Source organism: Saccoglossus kowalevskii, chromosome 4 (genome assembly GCF_978046115.1).
Source record: "Saccoglossus kowalevskii chromosome 4, keSacKowa6.1, whole genome shotgun sequence".
NCBI classification, from domain to species: domain Eukaryota; kingdom Metazoa; phylum Hemichordata; class Enteropneusta; family Harrimaniidae; genus Saccoglossus; species Saccoglossus kowalevskii.
In genome coordinates, this window is record NC_140644.1 from 42963008 (window position 1) to 42983577 (window position 20570).

A 20570-nucleotide genomic window follows, 5' to 3' on the forward strand; every position below is an offset into this window, starting at 1 on the left:
CATTTCAATTTATCCCCTTGTTACTTCCGGATGCAAGATGGTTGGGTTGTTGGAGTTATTTTGCATTCTGCTGGTGTTAGCATTTGTGCTATTGGTTTTGGTTAGTATTTTTATTTATACGTTCTTTCAATCTTGTGTGATATGGACGCACTGGGTGAATATTATTTCGATCCCAGCAGCTGCATTGAAGTTCCAAGGTCGTTGAGTTGTTGCATCATGTCCCGGTTTAATAATGTTGCTTTAGATTCCGTCCGTAACTAAATTATATGCCAGAATTTTATTTTTCATGTATTTTATCAGGTTGTAGCTATCTTTTAAAATATTGCACAAATAACATCAAATAGAAGTGTGATAATTGCTGATGTACGGAATTGTGGTGGTTCCAAGGCCAGGGGCAGTCTTCAGCGACTCCTATCAGCTGGCAATCAGCTGATCGGTTGATCCACGTTGCAAGATTGAACAATTGAACTCTGACCTGAGTAAAACGCAGTGATTTTACGTTTACGACCAATTGCCTAATAACCACGATACGTGATGTGTACTGAAAATACAGACTAGTATATTCAACCATTACTTCATGTTTGAACTTTGGGAGGGGAGAGGAGAGGGGAGGGGCGGGAAGGAGGACCCCAACTTGGCCCTAGTATTTATCTAAAACGAGGATAAAGTAAATTTTAATCGAAAGCAAGTTTACTTTAAAAGTCAAATTAATAATGGAATTTTAGTGTTGATTGAGAATGCAAAAACATTACATGTTTCTTGTATTTTCCTAAGCATTGTATGCAAATCATTTTAAGGTCATTCACCCTAAACATACAACCAAGACAATAGAGGTCGTGTATGTTTTCTGTTTACTATGCCTAGTCCCATGTTTGCCCATAACATTTTGTATAGTTTGCTTAAATTTTTACTAAAATATTCACAGAAACGTGACATTTGTATTTATTGGTTTACAGTATTTAATATAAAATATTATATTTGCATTAATTTGTTACGGTATATACTTTCAAACCTGTGTATAGCAAACACCGAAGGTACTTAAACAAACAAGAAAGGTACTCGAATGATGTTCTGTAAGACATATCTGGTGCCTAATGTTCCAAACCTACTAGTTTATGTCCTACTACGGTACTCATAATGTTTTTGTTCTGAAATTTTTCCATCAAAAAACATAATTAATATTTCTTTGCTTTTTGTGTATTTGTCTTGGAATATCACCGTATGCATGACGAATATTCAATTCAATATGATATCCCAAGAAATGTTACTTCAAAAAAAAAAAGACCAAAGTTGTCTGTCCCTAAATTCCCTAGTGTGTTTAGTTTAGCTTACCTAGACCAATAGATACAGTGTACTGTAAAATACTTTATTTTACCTGGAATTAATTTTCAATGAAAAGACTTTTTGGGTGTTTTGTATGGAATTTATTTTCACTGATTCTTGATGAATTGAATGTAAAATATATGAAAAAAAGTATATTCACTGAATCATCCCTTCAGCGAAAATAAAATGTATTTTACAGTATATACTAAATTAGCAATGACCAATAGAAACATTTGCTGTAATATTAAAATAAATCTTCATATTGTTTTTCTTTTCAGGGATTAATTATTATTTACATAACAACAGACTCCATGCCAAATTTAAAAAGATATGATAGTGAAAAATATTTTAAAGATCCCAACCGTGGAGGATCAAAGAAAGAATTCCCAAGTATACAAGACAAGGCAACAAAGAATCTCTCTGTGATAGTGCCCTCGTACAATGAGGAAGAGAGATGTAAGTTCATTTATCGACATCAAAATAATTATTCTCTGTGATCTGTTTAAGTTACAGCATAATGTGATATTGCGGCATCTGCATTGTACCATATTAGGAAATGTGAATTCCAAATTTGGAATGATTACGCAGTATTTCCAATATAGTGGTTACTTTTGAAAACAAAGTTCATATTCTATGCAGACCGTGCCACCAGTGTGGGTATATTTCATTGATTATATTGTATGCAGACCGTGCCACCAGTGTGGGTATATTTCATTGATTATATTCTCGTGTGGGTATATTTCATTGATTATATTCTCGTGTGGGTATATTTCATTGATTATATTCTCTTCTAGTGAAAATAAGAGAAATCAATTTAATTAAAATTGTGAATGTAGGAATGAGTATTTTTATCACAAATGCAATTACAGTTTTATATAGTGAAGTGATTTTGTTGGCCAAGTTATTTTTTATACCTAATAAATGTGTACATGGATAAATATGTCAATTTTTAGACTTACTTCATTTTGATAAATAATTTTATTTATCTCTGATTTACATAAACTTTCTTCAAGGAAAGGTTTCAATAGTTTCACATTATTTGTATGTATTGTTTTAGTGCCTACAATGTTGGATGAAACGCTGGCATTCCTGGAGGAGAGATTGGTAGGAAACATTATTGTTATTATATTTTAGACACTGTGTGAAATAAATGTCCTGTATATCGCTAAGTTCATAAAGACATTTGCATACAAGTATGCCACTATTGTGTCTATGTTAGTATTCTACTTGTCATCAACTCAACTCTACCCATCATGCAGTTCATGTGCCAATTATTTCTTGTATTTTTTTTTTCTTTTCAGAAAAAGGAATCTTCTCTGACCTTTGAAATAATAGTCGTAGATGATGGGAGTAGAGATAAAACATCAAAGGTGAGTTATGGGAAATGTATATTACTGAGGTACAGGGTAAGTTATGGGAAATATATGGACTGGAGTACAGGGTAAGTTATGGGAAATATATATGGACTGGGGTACAGGGTAAGTTATGGGAAATATATATGGACTGGGGTACAGGGTAAGTTATGGGAAATATATATGGACGGGGTACAGGGTAAGTTATGGGAAATATATATGGACGGGGACAGGGTAAGTTATGAGAAATATATATGGACTGGAGTACAGGGTAAGTTATGGGAAATATATATGGACTGGGGTACAGGGTTAGTTATGGGAAATATATATAGACTGGGATACAGGGTAAGTTATGGGAAATGTATATGGACTGGGATACAGGGTAAGTTATGGGAAATGTATATGGATTGGGATACAGGGTAAGTTATGGGAAATGTATATGGACTGGGATACAGGGTAAGTTATGGGAAATGTATATGGACTGGGATACAGGGTAAGTTATGGGAAATGTATATGGACTGGGATACAGGGTAAGTTATGGGAAATGTATATGGACTGGGGTACAGAATAATTTATGGGAAATGTATATGGACGGGGTACAGGGTAAGTTATGGGAAATATATATGGACTGGGATACAGGGTAAGTTATGGGAAAAATATATGGACTGGGGTACAGGGTAAGTTATGGGAAATATATATGGACTGGAGTACAGAGTAAGTTATGGGAAATATATATGGACTGGGATACAGGGTAAGTTATGGGAAATGTATATGGACGGGGTACAGGGTAAGTTATGGGAAATATATATGGACTGGGATACAGGGTAAGTTATGGGAAATGTATATGGACTGGGGTACAGAGTAAGTTATGGGAAATGTATATGGACTGGAGTACAGAGTATGTTATGGGAAATATATATGGACTGGGATACAGGGTAAGTTATGGGAAATATATATGGACTGGGATACAGGGTAAGTTATGGGAAATGTATATGGACTGGGATACAGGGTAAGTTATGGGAAATGTATATGGACTGGGATACAGGGTAAGTTATGGGAAATGTATATGGACTGGGATACAGGGTAAGTTATGGGAAATGTATATGGACTGGGATACAGGGTAAGTTATGGGAAATGTATATGGACTGGGGTACAGAGTAATTTATGGGAAATGTATATGGACTGGGGTACAGAGTAATTTATAGGAATATATATGGACTGGAATACAGGGTAAGTTATGGGAAAAATATATGGACTGGGGTACAGGGTAAGTTATGGGAAATATATATGGACTGGAGTACAGGGTAAGTTATGGGAAATATATATGGACTGGGATACAGGGTAAGTTATGGGAAAAATAGATGGACTGGGGTACAGGGTAAGTTATGGGAAATATATATGGACTGGGGTACAGGGTAAGTTATGGGAAATGTAGATGGACTGGGGTACAGGGTAAGTTATGGGAAATGTATATGGACTGGGGTACAGGGTAAGTTATGGGAAATATATATGGACTGGGATACAGGGTAAGTTATGGGAAAAATATATGCAATAGGGGGTACAAGGAAATTTACTAGTTAGAATGCAAAGTGAATTTAAGTTGTATTTTTCTTTTCTATAGGTTGCTTTAGACTATTCAAAAAAATATGGCATTGATAAAGTGAGAGTGTTGACACTAGCAAAGAACCGTGGTAAAGGTGGTGCAGTCAGGTTAGGTGTATTAAGTGCAAGAGGAGAATACATTCTATTTGCTGATGCTGATGGTGCTACTAATTTTCCTGATATTGTGAAATTAGAAAGTGCAATAAAACAAATTAATAACAAGGTGAGGTATTGTGCTATGTGAAAATTTTAACTAAACTGTCTAATAACTGATTCAGTTTTTTAGCTCCACTGTCGACTTTGTCGAGCGGAGCTTATCATATGAGTGATTGTCCGTCGTCGTCCGTTGTCCGTTGTCCGTGTCAATGTTTTACTTTTTCGACTTCTTCTTGAAAACTACAAGCCTGAATGCTTTGATACTTGGTGAATATGTACCTTGGGTAGACCTCTCTCAGATTTGTTCATTTCATGATCATATCTTCAATTCTCTAATTTTGGTGAATATTTTTGTCATTTTTGGTAAAAAGTGATATTTTCGACTTCTTGTTAAAAACCGCAAGTCCAATTGCTTTGATATTACATATATAGGTACTACATGTGTATCTCTCTCAGATTTGTTCATTTTGTAATGATATCTTCAATTCTCTAACTTTGGTGAATATTTTTGTCATTTTTGGTAAAAAGTGATATTTTCGACTTCTTGTTGAAAACCGCAAGTCCAATTGCTTTGATATTACATGTATAGATACTACATGTAGACCTCTCTCAGATTTGTTCATTTTATAATGATATCTTTAATTCTCTAATTTTGGTGAATATTTTTGTCATTTTTGGTAAAAAGTGATATTTTCGACTTCTTGTTAAAAACTACAAGTCCAATTGCTTTGATATTACATATATAGGTACTACATGTGAATCTCTCTCAGATTTGTTCATTTTGTAATGATATCTTTAATTCTCTAATTTTGGTGAATATTTTTGTCATTTTTGGTAAAAAGTGACATTTTCGACTTCTTGTTAAAAACCACAAGTCCAATTGCCTAGATATTACATATATAGGTACTACATGTGGACCACTTTCAAATTTGTTCATTTCATGATTATATCTTTAATTTTCTAATTTTGGTGAATATTTTTGGTAAAAAGTGATATTTTCGACTTCTTGTTAAAAACCGCAAGTCCAATTGCTTTGATATTACATATATAGATACTACATATGGACCACTCTCAAATTAGTTCATTTCATGATGATATCTTCAATTCTCTAATTTTGATGAATATTTTTGTCATTTTTGGTAAAAAGTGATATTTTCTTCTTGTTAAAAACCACAATCATTTATGATGAAAAATGATATTTTTGAATTCTTGTTGAAAACAGCAAGTCCCATTGCATTGATACTATACATATTGTTCATTTTCTAATGATATCTTCTGTTCTTTAATTGAAATGTGCATTGCTAACAGCGCAGCTATCTCGGCCGAGAGGCTGCTTGTTTATTTTCCAAGCAATGACTGTGTTTCCTCCAATAATTTTCCTAATTGCTTTTGAACTTTGCAAATTTGTAAGGTACACTCTACCATATATACACCTTAAAATGTTAAGATTGTGGATGGGTAGTTGGAAATTAAAGTGCGGTAGTCGTCATGCCACGCATGCGCAAGATATATGGGTCTCTTATTATAGACTTATTTGACTGTTGCGCAGATCATCAAGTACAAACCAAGCTTTGATTAGGTATTTTTTAGGTGATTGGAAGGTATCAAAGGAGTCACCGGCAGTAATTAGTGCAAGTCGCACCCAGGTCAAACCTCATACCTGTTATTTCCATAAGAAGAGTGCATTGGATTGTGGGAAAATCAATGTTTGTCAACACAAATGTTGCACATGTGCAGTGTGACTGCTGTCTCCCTTTAACCACATTATATGAAATTAAGTGAGCCTCTTATTTGTAAACAATCACTGAGTTAGGGGGCTTTGTTTGTTCTTAAAAGTAAAGTACTCTCAAAATCCCATTTTCTGGGAATGTTAACGCAGGATATCCAATTTTAATATATCATTTTTTTTTTCTAAACCACTATCATTTAAAAACTGGCTCTGACTGACTGGTTCTGGCAGTGACATTTTACATATTTGAACATTGGAATGCAAATTTAAGCTAATTAAAATGCATGGTAAAATGGTTACTGTTTCAGGTCATTAGGCATGTCATGGTTTTTTGTAAAAATTTTAGAAACGAAAATCAATTTTTGTTTCATAAAAAATCATAATAAAAGCAGACTTAGATTTAAAAAATAAAAATGTCACACATTATTTTTTGAAAATTTATCATTGGTTTCATTTATTCATAGCATAATATGAAGATAGTTTGTGGATCAAGAGCTCACCTCCAAGAGGAAGCTGTTGCTAAGGTAACAAGTATACGAGTGAACAGTATCTTTTACATCGGTGATGTTTTGCCTACATATGAAAATTGGTGCTTACAAGTCTTAGTAGGGGATTTGGATTATAACACGATCTAAATCCAACGTTAAGCCTATAAACGTTCCATTGTTTTTAGTGCCAAACCCCTTTGTTAAGTACAACAACAAATATTTCATTGGTGTTTGTGAGCTCTTGTGTGATTGGTCAATGCATGGACAGCTCTTCCACTTCCGTGTTTTACTCCCTATCAATTTGGGCCCTGTTTAACCATAGACAGTATAGTAGTATAGTAACACCAATGTCAAACGCAGAATGCCCAACGTAAGCTGGGCTGGAATATTATGATGAGCAAGTAAACAATGACGTCGTATTTACTTCCATACGATGTCACTAATTAATTAATTGAATAAAATTAAAAGTTAGTTTCAGACGGCAGTAATGTTTCCGTACATGTTATATTCAGTCTGTACCCCATTTTCGACAAAATATTTGAATATTTTTGTTTTCATGGTGCACGAATCTTATTATGTTATTGTTTACCGACTATGCTCGTTTTTTATTTTTCTCTGCCACGCATTTTTTTTTCAAACAGACTTTGAATCCGTATGTTCTCTCGTCTGTCACCATCTTGACAATAGCTCACACTCTTTCAACCGGAATTCATGTCTAAGGTTGTACCCCGTTTTCGTCAAAATACTCGAATATTTTAGTTTTCATGATGCATGAATCTTCTTATTATGTTATTTTCCACCGACTGTGCTCGGTTTTTGTTGTTCTCTGTCTTGCACTTATTTTGAAATTAACTTTCAATCCGTCCGTTTTTATGTCTGTCGTCATCTTGACTACTTATTCACACTTTCAAACGGAATGCATGTGTAAGTTTGTACCCCGTATTCGACAAAATACACGAATATTATTGTTTTCATGATGCATGAATCGTCAAATTTTGTTATTTTCACTGACTACACTTGTTTTTTGTTGTTGTCTGTCTCGCATTTTATAAATAGACTTTCATTCCGTTTTCCGTTTTCACGTCTGTCGCCATCTTGACTACACGTCCAGTCTTTCAGCCTGAATGCACGTCTACCTACGTTATACCCTGTTTTTATTAATAATTTCAACAAAATAACTCGAATACTTGTGAATAAATGAGGCACGATTGTCTTTATTATTTTATTTTCACTATTATCGTTTTTTTTTAGTACCAGTACTAGTATACGCGTGGAGGGAGTCCAGAGAGGGAACAGCCAGCATTCCTTTTACGGGAAAACGTGAAATCTCGACGGATTTGTTTCGTTCTCACATGTAATATCAGGTTTTGCGGGCTTCTGAGTTCAAAAATGATGACTAAATCAGCTAAAAAGCAAGCGTTTAGAAACATACCTATATGCAGAAGCTGGTTTGCCAATACTTAATCCATTTTTAACACCTAGGCTACTCTATTGACATTGGTTGTTTATTTCATGGATTTGGCACTTGAGGTAGCTGATAAGCCGTGTCGAAAACGTGCACAAAACGACCATTCTGTGCACGTTTTCGACACGGATTAAAAACCAGTTGTAAGCAAAAATTTTCATATGTAGTGAGTGATATTTTGGTTGCAAAAGAAAGTTATTAATTTATTTATAAAATATCTAGTGCTGATCAGAAGTTTCATAAATGTGTCGTAAGGCAAAGCATAGACCTATGGGAAAAGTTAATATGTTAACAAGTTTTAATTAAATACAGTGGAGCGAGTGAGCCCCTTGGGAGGTCACTGATTTAAAGGTCAAATCTGCATATTTCAATTGTGACCAATCATATAGACTATGCTGCCCTATTAGCATAAGTAAATAAACATGCCAGAAAACACATAGTTTATTGGCTCTGCCAACTCTTGTTTATTTTACTGATTCTACTTGTGCAATAACACCATCAAGACCTAGCTAAACTCATTCAATTTTGTTATAGCGCCCTCTGGTGTTCACTTTCAAATTTATTTTGTTTAAATTTAAAAAATTGCTTTTGTGTATCTCATCTGTCAAATAGTTTTCCTATTGTTCTAGACCCTGTTAATCTGCCATGTTTATGTGTTATAACGACAAATAATTCAGTGTGTATGGTTTGATTGCTATAACAAGTTTCAACAGAAAATAAATTAGTGGGATCAAGATATCTAAATAGCCCATTAACTCATTAGATGCAAATTACCAATCGATTTCACATTCCATATATTTTTCTGTTTCAAAGTGCGAGTTGCTGTTTTCAAATTTAAACTGAGAGCAGTGCAGTGGTTAGCATATCAGTCCTGTGTACTAAAGGTTATGGGTGTGAATCCTGTACTAGGCGACATTTGACGTAACATCACAAGGACTGTGCATTGTCATTGCTGACTTTTCAGATTATTGCTATTATTTTGCAGCGTTCTGTTTTCCGTACCATTTTAATGTATGGCTTCCACTTTGCTGTTATGATACTGTGTCAAGTTAAAGGTGTCAAGGACACTCAGGTAATTGTCTTTTAAATCACCGTCTGACCCTGACCCTTCATATAGTTAGTATATGATGAGTGTTTTTAGATTTCTGCAAAGGAATTAGAAAATGTAAGTGAATACAAATGCAACAGCACAGGGTTTTTCCATTGACACTAGAATTATTTACATTGTTTTAGTCATGTTTTGTTATACTCACCATATATGGTCATCCACTCACCGTGTATGGTCATCTGCCCACCATATATGGTCATCCACTCACCATGTATGGTCATCCACTCACCATATATGGTCATCCACCCACCATATATGGCCATCCACTCACCATATATGGCCGTCCACCCACCATATATGGCCATCCACTCACCATGTATGGTCATCCACTCACCATGAATGGTCATCCACTCACCATATATGGTCATCCACCCACCATATATGGTTATCCACCCACCATATATGGTCATCCACTCACCATATATGGTCATCCACCCACCATATATGGTTATCCACCCACCATATATGGTTATCCACCCACCATATATGGTTATCCACCCACCATATATGGCCATCCACCCACCATATATGGCCATCCACCCACCATATATATGGCCATCCACCCACCATATATGGCCATCCACTCACCATATATGGCCATCCACTCACCATATATGGCCATCCACTCACCATATACGGTCATCCTCTCACCATATATGGCCATCCACTCACCATATATGGCCATCCACTCCGTATATGGTCATCCACTCACCGTATATGGTCATCCACTCACCATATATGGTCATTCACTCACCATATATGGCCATCCACTTACCGTATAATTACTTTTGTTTTGTTTCAGTGTGGTTTCAAATTATTCAGCCGTGAAGCGGCATTTCGAACATTTTACAACCTTCATGTTGAGAGATGGTGAGTAAAAAACTCAGGGTGATACATCAAGATTTCTTCATTTGCATATTTGACCAGCATGATTTGCAGATAAAACTTTAATGCTGACTCTATGGTTGCCATGACACTAACCTTTCATTTGTTGTCTGAAAACTTCAAGTTATCACCAACAATTTTTATTAGCTCCGCTGTTGACTTAATTTCTTGATGATATTTTCAATTCACTAATTTTGATGAATATTTTTGTCATTTTGGGTAAAAAAGTGATATTTTCGACTTCTTGTTAAAAAACGTTTGATTGCTTTGATACATATAGGTAGACCTCTCTCAGATTTGTTCATTTCCCAACTGACAAGTTTTGTCCTTGTTCTGGGGTAAGTTTGATGGTGTAAGATCGGATTCTCGCATCGTTTTTGTGACACGTACATGATATGCCTTGTCTCAACTCCGGCCGAAAGAAAAGACTTTGTGAGCAGTCACTCTAATACAGAGGTTGGTGTACACTCGGCACAAATCTGCAGCTTTCAAAATCATCATCTCCTGTAATTTATTCACCCATAGTGGAGAATTACAATACCATATATCGTCGTCCAATTCTGCGTTGTCCCGTGTTCTTTGAAACAGACGACAATTACCCGGGTGCAATTTCAATGCAATTTTGAACGCCGCTACGGGACACCGGTTGTTATTGGTGGCATACATTTTTGCCAGTGACTCATAGTTTTTTGCATTTTTTTTTGTCCTTCAATCTCATCTAGTACTTAAAGATCATGTTTTCTTTGTTGGAGGTTCACAATCCATCTCAAAGTCACAACACAGAGAACACAGCATTCTGGCATTCGTTTAGGCGGTGGTTTAGGTTTGTGTGACAAACGACAATCACCTAACGACCGACGCTCACAACTTGGATCCCACTATTAACAAAAAGCAATATTATGGTTATATAACTTTTCAGATGTTTTTAATTCACTATTTTTTTCAATATTCTTTCAAAATTCAACCACTATATTTCTCTAAAAATCAAATAATACCGGTTTTATGTATTTCGGTATTAAACCTGCAAATTTTGTGTTTGGACCAATCAAATCAATGGATTATACCGGTATAATATAATTTGAGATAATCCTAGTAATTCATAACCATTTAGATTGTGATACAACTTTTTCTGCTACTGATATATCATATTACTGTAAAGGGGTTAATTATTCACCAGGCTTTAATTTTGCTTATTTCGCTGACTGGAAAATGCGCTAAATTAAAACCCAGTGAATATGTAAAATTTAGCATAGAACACATTATCTAAATGATAAAACTGTAAATTTAAAACCCACTGAATATGCCTGAAATGGTAAATCAGCCAAATTTAAACCCAGGGAAAATTAGTTACTTTACAGTAGTATCTGCACGGAAATAATAGAGATTTAGAGATATATCAGTTATACAATAAATGTTATTTTTGATAAGACACTCTTTTATTGTATATTTTACATTCAACTCATCAAAAATTAATGAAAATAAGCTCCATGCAAAACACTCAAACGTCTTTTTAGTGAAATTAATTCCAGCTAAAATAAAGCATTTCACAGTATTACAGAGATATACTTCTAAATATGATGTTTGATCCTGCGAAGATATTAACTGGGTTTTTAAGTATTCATGGAGGAAGCAGTGTATTATAATCCTATCATTTTAATTTAATACATTTACATATTTATCAGTTTAATGTATTGCTACATTGTCTCCTACTGGTTACTTGCAGGGCGTTTGATGTTGAGCTTTTATACATAGCAGAACAGTTGGGCATTTCTCCCGTAGAGGTGGCAGTTAATTGGACAGAAATTGACGGTGAGGGTTTCCTTTTATTATAGTGTTCATGAGTACGGGCTAAGATTTCAGCTCATATGTTGGATAGACCCAATTGCGTTCATGCACGGGAGGGACAGTGGTTAGCAAAGCTAAGGAATACCCAAACTATTATCTTCAGTCAATTTAAATTCATCTTTAATTTGGCATGATATTCACAGGTGTAAATTGTACACTAATTAGAGACTTTATGGTCGTCATTATTTTAGGTCCATTTTATAGTCACATCCAGATTTACTCACTTAAATTTTTCTGCACCTTTTCTCTAAATTTCTTCAATATTTCTGGCAATGAACCCCAATTTTGGAACCAACAGACAAAATTTGAGTCAATTTTCAGTTTTTACTCAATCTTCTGAAGGAAAGTGCAGACTATAAAGGGGACTATTTTGTGAATTTGTGATGAAAAGAGGAAATTGGTGGTGAAAAGTGTAACCCTTTGAGCGCCAAGGTCAACTTCATTCACCGGTATAGTCTCCTCTTTTCCACGTAAAATGTTGACGAAAATGTAAAAAAACACTATAAGTAGTGAAAATGAAGAAAATATCAACAAATTCATGCCATTTTTTAGTGGGAAACTTTTTTTTTGTTCAAATGGGTAACATGATTATGTAAGGGTTGGTTGCAGTTTGTATTATGGTAAATTGTGAATGTTTTACTTCCAGGTTCCAAGATGATTCCCGTCTGGAGTTGGATTCAAATGGGTAAAGATCTACTTCTCATACGACTACGCTATTTAATTGGTGTCTGGAAAATTGATAGAACGATTAAATCATAGTAATTAAATATAGGTAAGTAACAACTTTATGAAAGGAATTTTTGAAAAAAGGATTAACTTTTGATTTGGCAATCTGCTGTCTTAGGTATGTAAGCAGTGGAAAAACTTCTCCATACTGAATATTTATAACATTCTCTAATCTTGACTACAAGATGGCGCTGTGTATAACTGTGAGGTTATGTCTGTCTGTCTGTCTGTCTGTCTGTCTGTCTGTCTGTCTGTCTGTCTGTCTGTCTGTCTGTCTGTCTGTCTGTCTGTCTGTCTGTTTTTGGTTTAATTTGACTGTTCCACTGATATCTACAGAACCACTAATTGATTTTGATGAAACTTGGTACATAAATGCTCTGGACTAATGCACAGATTTGATTACTGTAAAATCTGTATTAGAAGCCGCGGCTTCTATTAAAATGGTACAATGCAACAGAGGGGATGCGCCTTCTATTAGAGCATGTACACATATGAGAAATGATGAATTTTTTATTCTAAATTATTCAAAAAGAATGGGTGCGACTTCTATTAGGGATGCGGCTTCTAATACAGATTTTACGGTAGTTTTGGGTAAAATCCATGCATACAAATTACATAATTTGCACAAAGATTAAAGTAAATTTTGAGTACTAATCATCACATTTCAGTGAAACTTAGTACATAGATATCTTAGGACAATGGATAGACCTGATAAGTTAATATCTGTGTATATTAATTACCCAATTTGTATAATTAACCAATTTTCTAACTAATCATGAGACCTGATTAGTTTTGGATACAAATTTGTATATATTAATCACCTCATTTGCATAATTAGCCAATTTTCAGCTTTCGCACTGATATCACAAGTACTAATTATTTCATTTCAATGAAACTTTGTACATAGGTGCTCTAGAACAATGCACAGACCTGCTAAGTTTTGGGTTAAAATCAGTTCAAATTAATTATCTAATTTGTATAATAATTCATAATTTTTTGGTTCTAATCACATTTCAATGAAACGTTGTACATATATACTCCAATCCAATGTGAGGATCTAATTAGTTTTGGGTTTATATACATTCTTAATAATAACCTAATTTGTGTAATAATTAACTTTTCTAGTTTCCACTAATTCAGTTAGGATTAATCATCACATTATAATGAAACTTGGTACATGTGCACCCTGAAACAATATAACAATATTGCCTAATTTGTATAATAATTCATTTGGTTCTTTGGGGTAAATTCAAAGACATGATTAGTTTAATGTTGAAAACATGCATATTGATTATCTATTATTTATAGTCCCTTTCTGATATCTAAAAAAATCAGATTTAAATTGAATTCACCAGAGGTGCTCTAGAATTAATGAGACTGAAAACCATGGATGAAAATTAAAATGTATTTTCTGTATGTATTATAAATTTTAATAATGTGAATCACATTGTTTCATGTTATGCATCTCAATGCACACAAATATTAGTTGCTAAGCTTCTCGTTTGAAAAGCAAATTATAAATTTTGAATTAATTTTAATGTGTCTCCAATACTCTCAGAACACAGGAGTTTTTTCTAAGTTTTCTTAGATATATGTTGTCTTTAAATTGTTCTTGTTGATGTGAAACATTAAAAAAATGAAATAAGGTGTGAAATTTTTGTTTTCAAATGAACAATAAAAATTTTCATATATCTGAATGAAACAGTTAATTATGGACGAATTTTAAAACAAAATATTGTCACTGCTGTGTGCACCAAATTATGCTGACATAACTCACGAATATCTATTGTTATCTCATTCTATTGTTACCTCATCCTTTCAAAAATTGTGAAATTGGAGTACCATATTTGTAATTCTTAATTCATAACATACTTTCTTTCCTTCAATTTCAGATAAATATCTTTTATTTTCTTATAAATTCCGACCATTTGTGGAAGATACTGTGACACTAAACTGAAATATCAACATAAGGAAAACTCCAGTTATATTTTTTTTTCAGTTTTGTTATTTTTAATAAAACTATGCATTTTTGTTTGCATTATATGTTATAAATGATACACAGTATGTGATTGGTTAAGAGTCATGTGATGTGGTTCCTGGCAAATCTGCAATGCATTGTGGGAGATATTATCAACCGCATGTTGTTATATCAGCAATTGATTCATGTAAATGAATGCATTTCTAAATAAAGCAATACCAATTCATTACTTTCTATATTTTCTTCAACATCAGTGTTGTTTTCTTTTCTTGTGACTTTTTTGAAGTTTCCAAAATCTATAAATAATTACAATCACCATTATCATTTTTTTTATCCTGCATTTTTCTTTGAATATGTGAAATGAGAAATATTGTTGATTTACCTTTTCACCACCAGTACCCTCTTTCATCACAAATTCACAAAATTGACATGTTTTGTTGTCTGCACTTTCCTTCAGAAAATTGGTACAAAATGAGCCAAATTTTGTGTGTAAAAACTGAAAATTTACTCAAATTTTGTGTGTTGGCTCCAAAATTAGGGTTCATTTCCAGAGATATTAAAGAATATAAGAAAAGAGTGCAGACAAATTTGGGCGAGAAAATCTGGTAAGGTTTTGTCAATATTCTGCATCCCACAAATAACAGATTACATGTATATAAATTTATTAATTAATAAAGTATAATAAAAAAAATGTGCTTCCATGTTATATGCATCTCAGCTGTATTCTATGGTTATCTAATAAACACTAGTGCAATTATTGTAGTTTTTCAAGGAGATATTATTTTATGCTGTTTTTACAAAAGCTGATTAAACATCAAGAATATTGGCTCAGTTTAAATAAAATATAAATTGGAAAAAAGCAGCTAATGATCTTTTATTACTATTCACTTGTGAATAACATGACCAATGACAGTGAAGTGTGTTCATTTCACATGTATACAGCAAATCTGAATTCACATCTTTGGTTATCTATCGCTGCATTTCATCTTAACTTCTCAAGCTGTGTAGGAACTCACTATGCAAAGCCTCAACCATGCTTGATACAACAATTGAACATGTTTGATTGCACACACTGTCCTAGGTTAATTCTGTCAAAATAAAACATAGTTGAGTTGTCCATATATCAACACTTTCTCCAGATCTTTACCAACTCAATTTATTCCAATCATTAAAAAATTTAAGTATTTCGTCCATCACAGTCACTATTTGGAAATGGCTTTCACTTTCATTTGTAACATGATACTATACATACTATTCACTCATAATCTTCTGTGCCTTGTTCTATGCATACCCATATATGGATGTGCATACCATATATGGATGTGCATACCATAATTGGTGTTGTGATAAAGCCCACATTAGGAAGCATAGCGTAATGATCGTGGGAGGATTGGAGGATGCATATGCCAAAAAATATGATAATACATACATTTTTGAATTTTATTTTATTCTCTGTTTCCCCCTCGAACATCTCTGTAGCTGCTCTATCATAAGGATATTCGTTTACAATATTATTAAATATGAATGCATGCATTTTTAGCCAGTATTTTCTGCACAAAACATTTACATATATTATTGATATTTCAGCACAATGTGCTAGACTTGACTATTTGTTTTAGCTACATAAGTAAAAGTTTCAGTTGGGAACAGAAAGACAAACAAATGTTTGTGATGATGTCATACTAACAAAAATAGCTTTAGGGGTCACGGGAAGGGTATATTTGTCAATCCCAGAAGTTTGAAACTAAAGGGTGGCGGTGGTTGTCCGCAGCGCGTGTTTTCACGTAGACAATGTATTTTACACGCATTGTGTACGTCACTGTGAAAAGAAAGATGAGGGCTCGACACGACCACCGCCCTTTAACATAATTGCGACTGAATCAAGTATGTACTTGTTACAGAGTAAATGCAGTAACATTTCAGTATAATTATGAAAAATGTCTAATTTCACTGAGGAATGTACGTTTCATAACCTGTTTTCAGCGTGGGGTGTCTTCCTTATGGTTATTGATTATGATAAGATAAGATAAAGGTTACGCATTTCAAACATTCAGCACAGCATCTCTTGCCAGATTGTGAGTCAATGCAAATCACTTTACAAGCTTTTGATTGGTTGGCTATGCAACCCTAACATCTAAAATTCCGACCAATCAGAGAGCAGCTTATTATTTTTTTTTTGACGTATCCAATTTTGCCTTGTACATATATGCTTCACCTCAACTGGAAATTATCAGCAGTGCTGCCGCTTTATACGCTGCCTTCTATATAATTTATTATTATAGTTTTGCGCGTTTGGCTTTATTTTGAAAAATTGCGGTTTAAAATACGATATGAAATGAAAACAATTGTGATTTTAAATGATTTTTCTGTTGACAAAGTTTAGCCCTACTACGGCATTTATAGAAACCGAGCAAACTCGGTATGGAAGTTTAATTTTCTCTAGCAAAAAACAAAAGCAAAATCAGACCATACTGTGAGAGGCACAACACACGAGATGCATCTAATTAAAAAGGTTTGAGCCGAATTTAGGATCGTATGTAATACTGTAAAAACAGTCCCTCGGGGGGATTAACACCTTAGAACAAAGGCGTTTCCCAACCGGGTGTTGATACCGTGTGTAAAATTACAAAAATTAGGTTCGTGGGAACTTAATTTTTATATTGGTTTCCATGGTAAAATGAATTATTCTTGAATTTTGCCCGGTGACATGGAATAAAAGTCTATAATATTATTGATAAGAATTCTAATTATTAAAAATGTAAATTTGGCTGCAAGACAATTTGTTGTTCTATTGTATTCACAAATATAAGTCATTTCATGTACTAACTGAAAAAAAAAAAAAAAACATGACAAATTTACCAACAAATGTACTGTATATATCTTAATTTTTGCTTATTTCACCGATAGCTACTAAATATGCTAATTAGTAGGGAATACTCAAATACATTGCCTGTTGATTGGGTTGTTTCTTTCAAACATCAAAACTAGACTCGATTGCTAATCTCTGGTTCTGTTTGTTATAATTCCCTGAACGGTACTTGTTATTATATGCATAGACAAGCGGCTTGGGTCACAGTATCGCAGTGGTTGGAATCTACAAATCTGCTAAACCCAATAACCCGGCGAATATATATATATATATACCCGTTTTGTCGTACCCACTTTTGCGACACATGGGAATAGCAACCCTAGCAGAAATAAATGGCTGCCCCTAAATAACGAACGTTTTAAGACTTGCATCGAAGTATGTATCCAATCAGCTGACTTACTGGAGTTTTTTTCTGTGCATATATGTTTTTACTCATCTATAAGCATGCAAACAAAAAAATATCTTACTGTGGCCTGAAACATTGATAAGAAAAGTGACATCTGTCAAATTGGAAATGAACACAATAATGTGTATATAATAGATGTCTGTCAACGGAAAAGTAATATTTAAATGTAAAGGTTAATAGGTATGAGTCAGCCGGGAAAGCAGCAAATATTCTGACGAGTTTATTCTTTAGTCAATCAGGCTTGTTCCGACTGAAATTAAATTTCTGTAGCTATCTATTTGTACAGTTTTTCACGATGGGCGGAAATGCAATGAATATTGTTTAACAATAAACGTGCGTGATATAACAATAATACGTGACATACACTTGACATGTGACCTGTGATGTCATTATATATAATGATGGAAACTGTCATGTGTTAAATGGTAGGGATGGCTAGGTTGAGAATACGTTGTTTTTTGTTGATTAGTCGCCGGGGTGTTTGGGTAATAGACAGCAACTGATAAAGAGACGTATAAAGCACAAGTTGATAGAAGTCTAGTGTCCGGGCAAATGTAATTTAACTGTGATTTAATGGCAGCAGATGTCGTGCAGCGCGTTCAAATTTCAACAATGTGTATTTCACGCGCGCTGTTTGCGTCGCTTGGGGTCCATGTCGAACGCGACGGGCGCGCCAACCGTCGCCCATTGAAGTGCTACAGTCGTCACGCGTATCCAAATTTCGAGTAAACAACGTAATTTACACGCGTTGTACTGTATACGTCGCTGTGAGTCCCATATCGAGCAGGATGCGGCGCGATGAAGTGCTTAACATTACAACTAAAATGCAAAATAAAATATTTAAAGGGCGGCAGTCGTCGTGCCGCGTCCTGTTCGATATGGGACTCATAGCGACGTATACAACGCGTGTAAAATACATTGTTTATAAACATGAAATTCGAACACGCGCTGCGCGAAGACTACGGCGCTTTAAAGAGTGGACTATAGTATTCCATGAATTCATATATTTGTTTACAGGCAAAAATGTGCACTGTCAAAGTGTGCTGAATCGTCAGCATGGGCGTTGTGTTCCAAAATAAATACACATGGGGGTAAAATTTAAATGAATTATTTGAACAAATAAATACTCACCCAGTTGTATCGTGGTGTTCATATGTCTGTACATTTTGGTATTTACTCCCCCTGTAGGACTATGCAGAGACCTGATTTAGTTTTGGGGTAAATAATTATCTAATTTGCATAACTAACCTATTTTCAACTTTACTTTCAATAACATTTGGTACATAAATGCTGTAAGACAATAGACAGACCTGATTAATTAACATCTGTACATATTAATTACCTAATTTGCATAATTAAATCAATTTTAAGTTTTCACACTGATATCTACTACTAATTATTCAATTTGTCAATGTGCAAACCTGATTAGTTTGGGGTTAAAATCTATTATTTCCATAATTAGCATAAACATTTATAATTTTTTGGTTCTAATCACATTTCAATGAAACTTGGTACATAGATGATCTGTTACATTGTCTCTTGCCTCCAATACTCTCAGAAAACGGGAGTTCTTTGATCTTATAATGAATGCTCTTGTGGAGCATATCTTTGTCTTCTCAGGTCCGATCATGTTCAAACTTCACACTTACATAATTCATCATGTCACATTATGCACATTTATTTGCGATCCAGTTAAGATGGACGAATGACGTAATTTTCACTCAAGTTTTGATTCACAATACCTGAGTAATTTCAGTTTTGTTTACTATTGCACGACAGGGACTATGTCATATGAATGACTTGTTACACTTCATAGTATTCTATGTCAACCATTTCTATACGGTTATAACAAAGCCTGATCTTAATAAGACATTTCTGTCTCCCGGGTATAACCAAAGATTAAATACTATATGCGTGCACTTGGCAGCTAATCCACGTGGTAGGAAGTGTTAGATAGAGATTGCATTGGATTTGGATTTATCTGGTGTATATTCAGTTCTATGGGATGTCATTACAGGTCTGACCATCATTTATCACAAAGTGTTGTCATTCAGGTGTTTATATTTGTTAAATCAATGATTATTTTGAACATATGGACTTGTACACATGCCGGAAAGATTACCCCAAGTGTCTACCCCCTAGGGTCAACACATTGACAATCTCTTTAATATACAAGTAATTTACTATTTCACATGGCATTTCCAATTCAAATCCAAGTTTCACTACATCGTGGTTATATAGAAACTGTTATTTTGTTGTTTGAATCATTGCATCAGTGTGTCATTACAAGATGTAACATGTTAAGTTGTTGAACATTAAAATGAATTTGAACAATCGACACCCGTATATCATACACGGTGAACTCATGGAAGCTGATAACATAGAAAAGTAAAATAATAAAATAATTGACCACAAGAAACAAGTACTGCGTCAGTGCATGCGCGAGTTGAACCGACGCGTCCTCTGATCTGACTGTACAGATGGTAGAAACCCGGGGGCCACTCAGGTAAAAGTTGCACACCCAGCCTTGAAAATTGTGATTTAAACGTGGAGCATAGAACTAAACAGAAGACCTCAATGCAAACATGGATTTTCTGAAAATTCCCTTCTAAAACACGTTTCTTGGGCGCCCTTTCAA

At 34.3% G+C, this 20570-nt stretch overlaps 1 protein-coding gene across 1 annotated transcript; it reads left to right on the plus strand.

Moving 5' to 3' along the window:
* The first annotated feature begins 1 nt into the window (after position 1).
* Positions 2–15363, plus strand: LOC100373804 (dolichyl-phosphate beta-glucosyltransferase-like). Its single transcript, XM_006814523.3, has 11 exons — positions 2–100; positions 1602–1779; positions 2381–2427; positions 2625–2693; positions 4297–4500; positions 6627–6686; positions 9101–9187; positions 10026–10093; positions 11832–11917; positions 12600–12725; positions 14572–15363. Exons 1-10 carry the CDS (start codon positions 38–40, stop codon positions 12710–12712), a joined length of 975 nt encoding a protein of 324 aa, XP_006814586.1. The 5' UTR covers positions 2–37; the 3' UTR covers positions 12713–12725; positions 14572–15363.
* The last annotated feature ends 5207 nt before the right edge of the window (positions 15364–20570 follow it).

What these genes read in the sequence shown, in the direction of transcription:
- LOC100373804 (XM_006814523.3), top strand. Translation starts at nt 38, where the DNA reads ATGGTTGGGTTGTTGGAGTTATTTTGCATTCTGCTGGTGTTAGCATTT. An exon ending in TAAAACAAATTAATAACAAG is followed by an intron (nt 4,501 to 6,626) that starts GTGAGGTATTGT and finishes ATTTATTCATAG; the next exon opens with CATAATATGAAGATAGTTTG. An exon ending in AACCTTCATGTTGAGAGATG is followed by an intron (nt 10,094 to 11,831) that starts GTGAGTAAAAAA and finishes GGTTACTTGCAG; the next exon opens with GGCGTTTGATGTTGAGCTTT.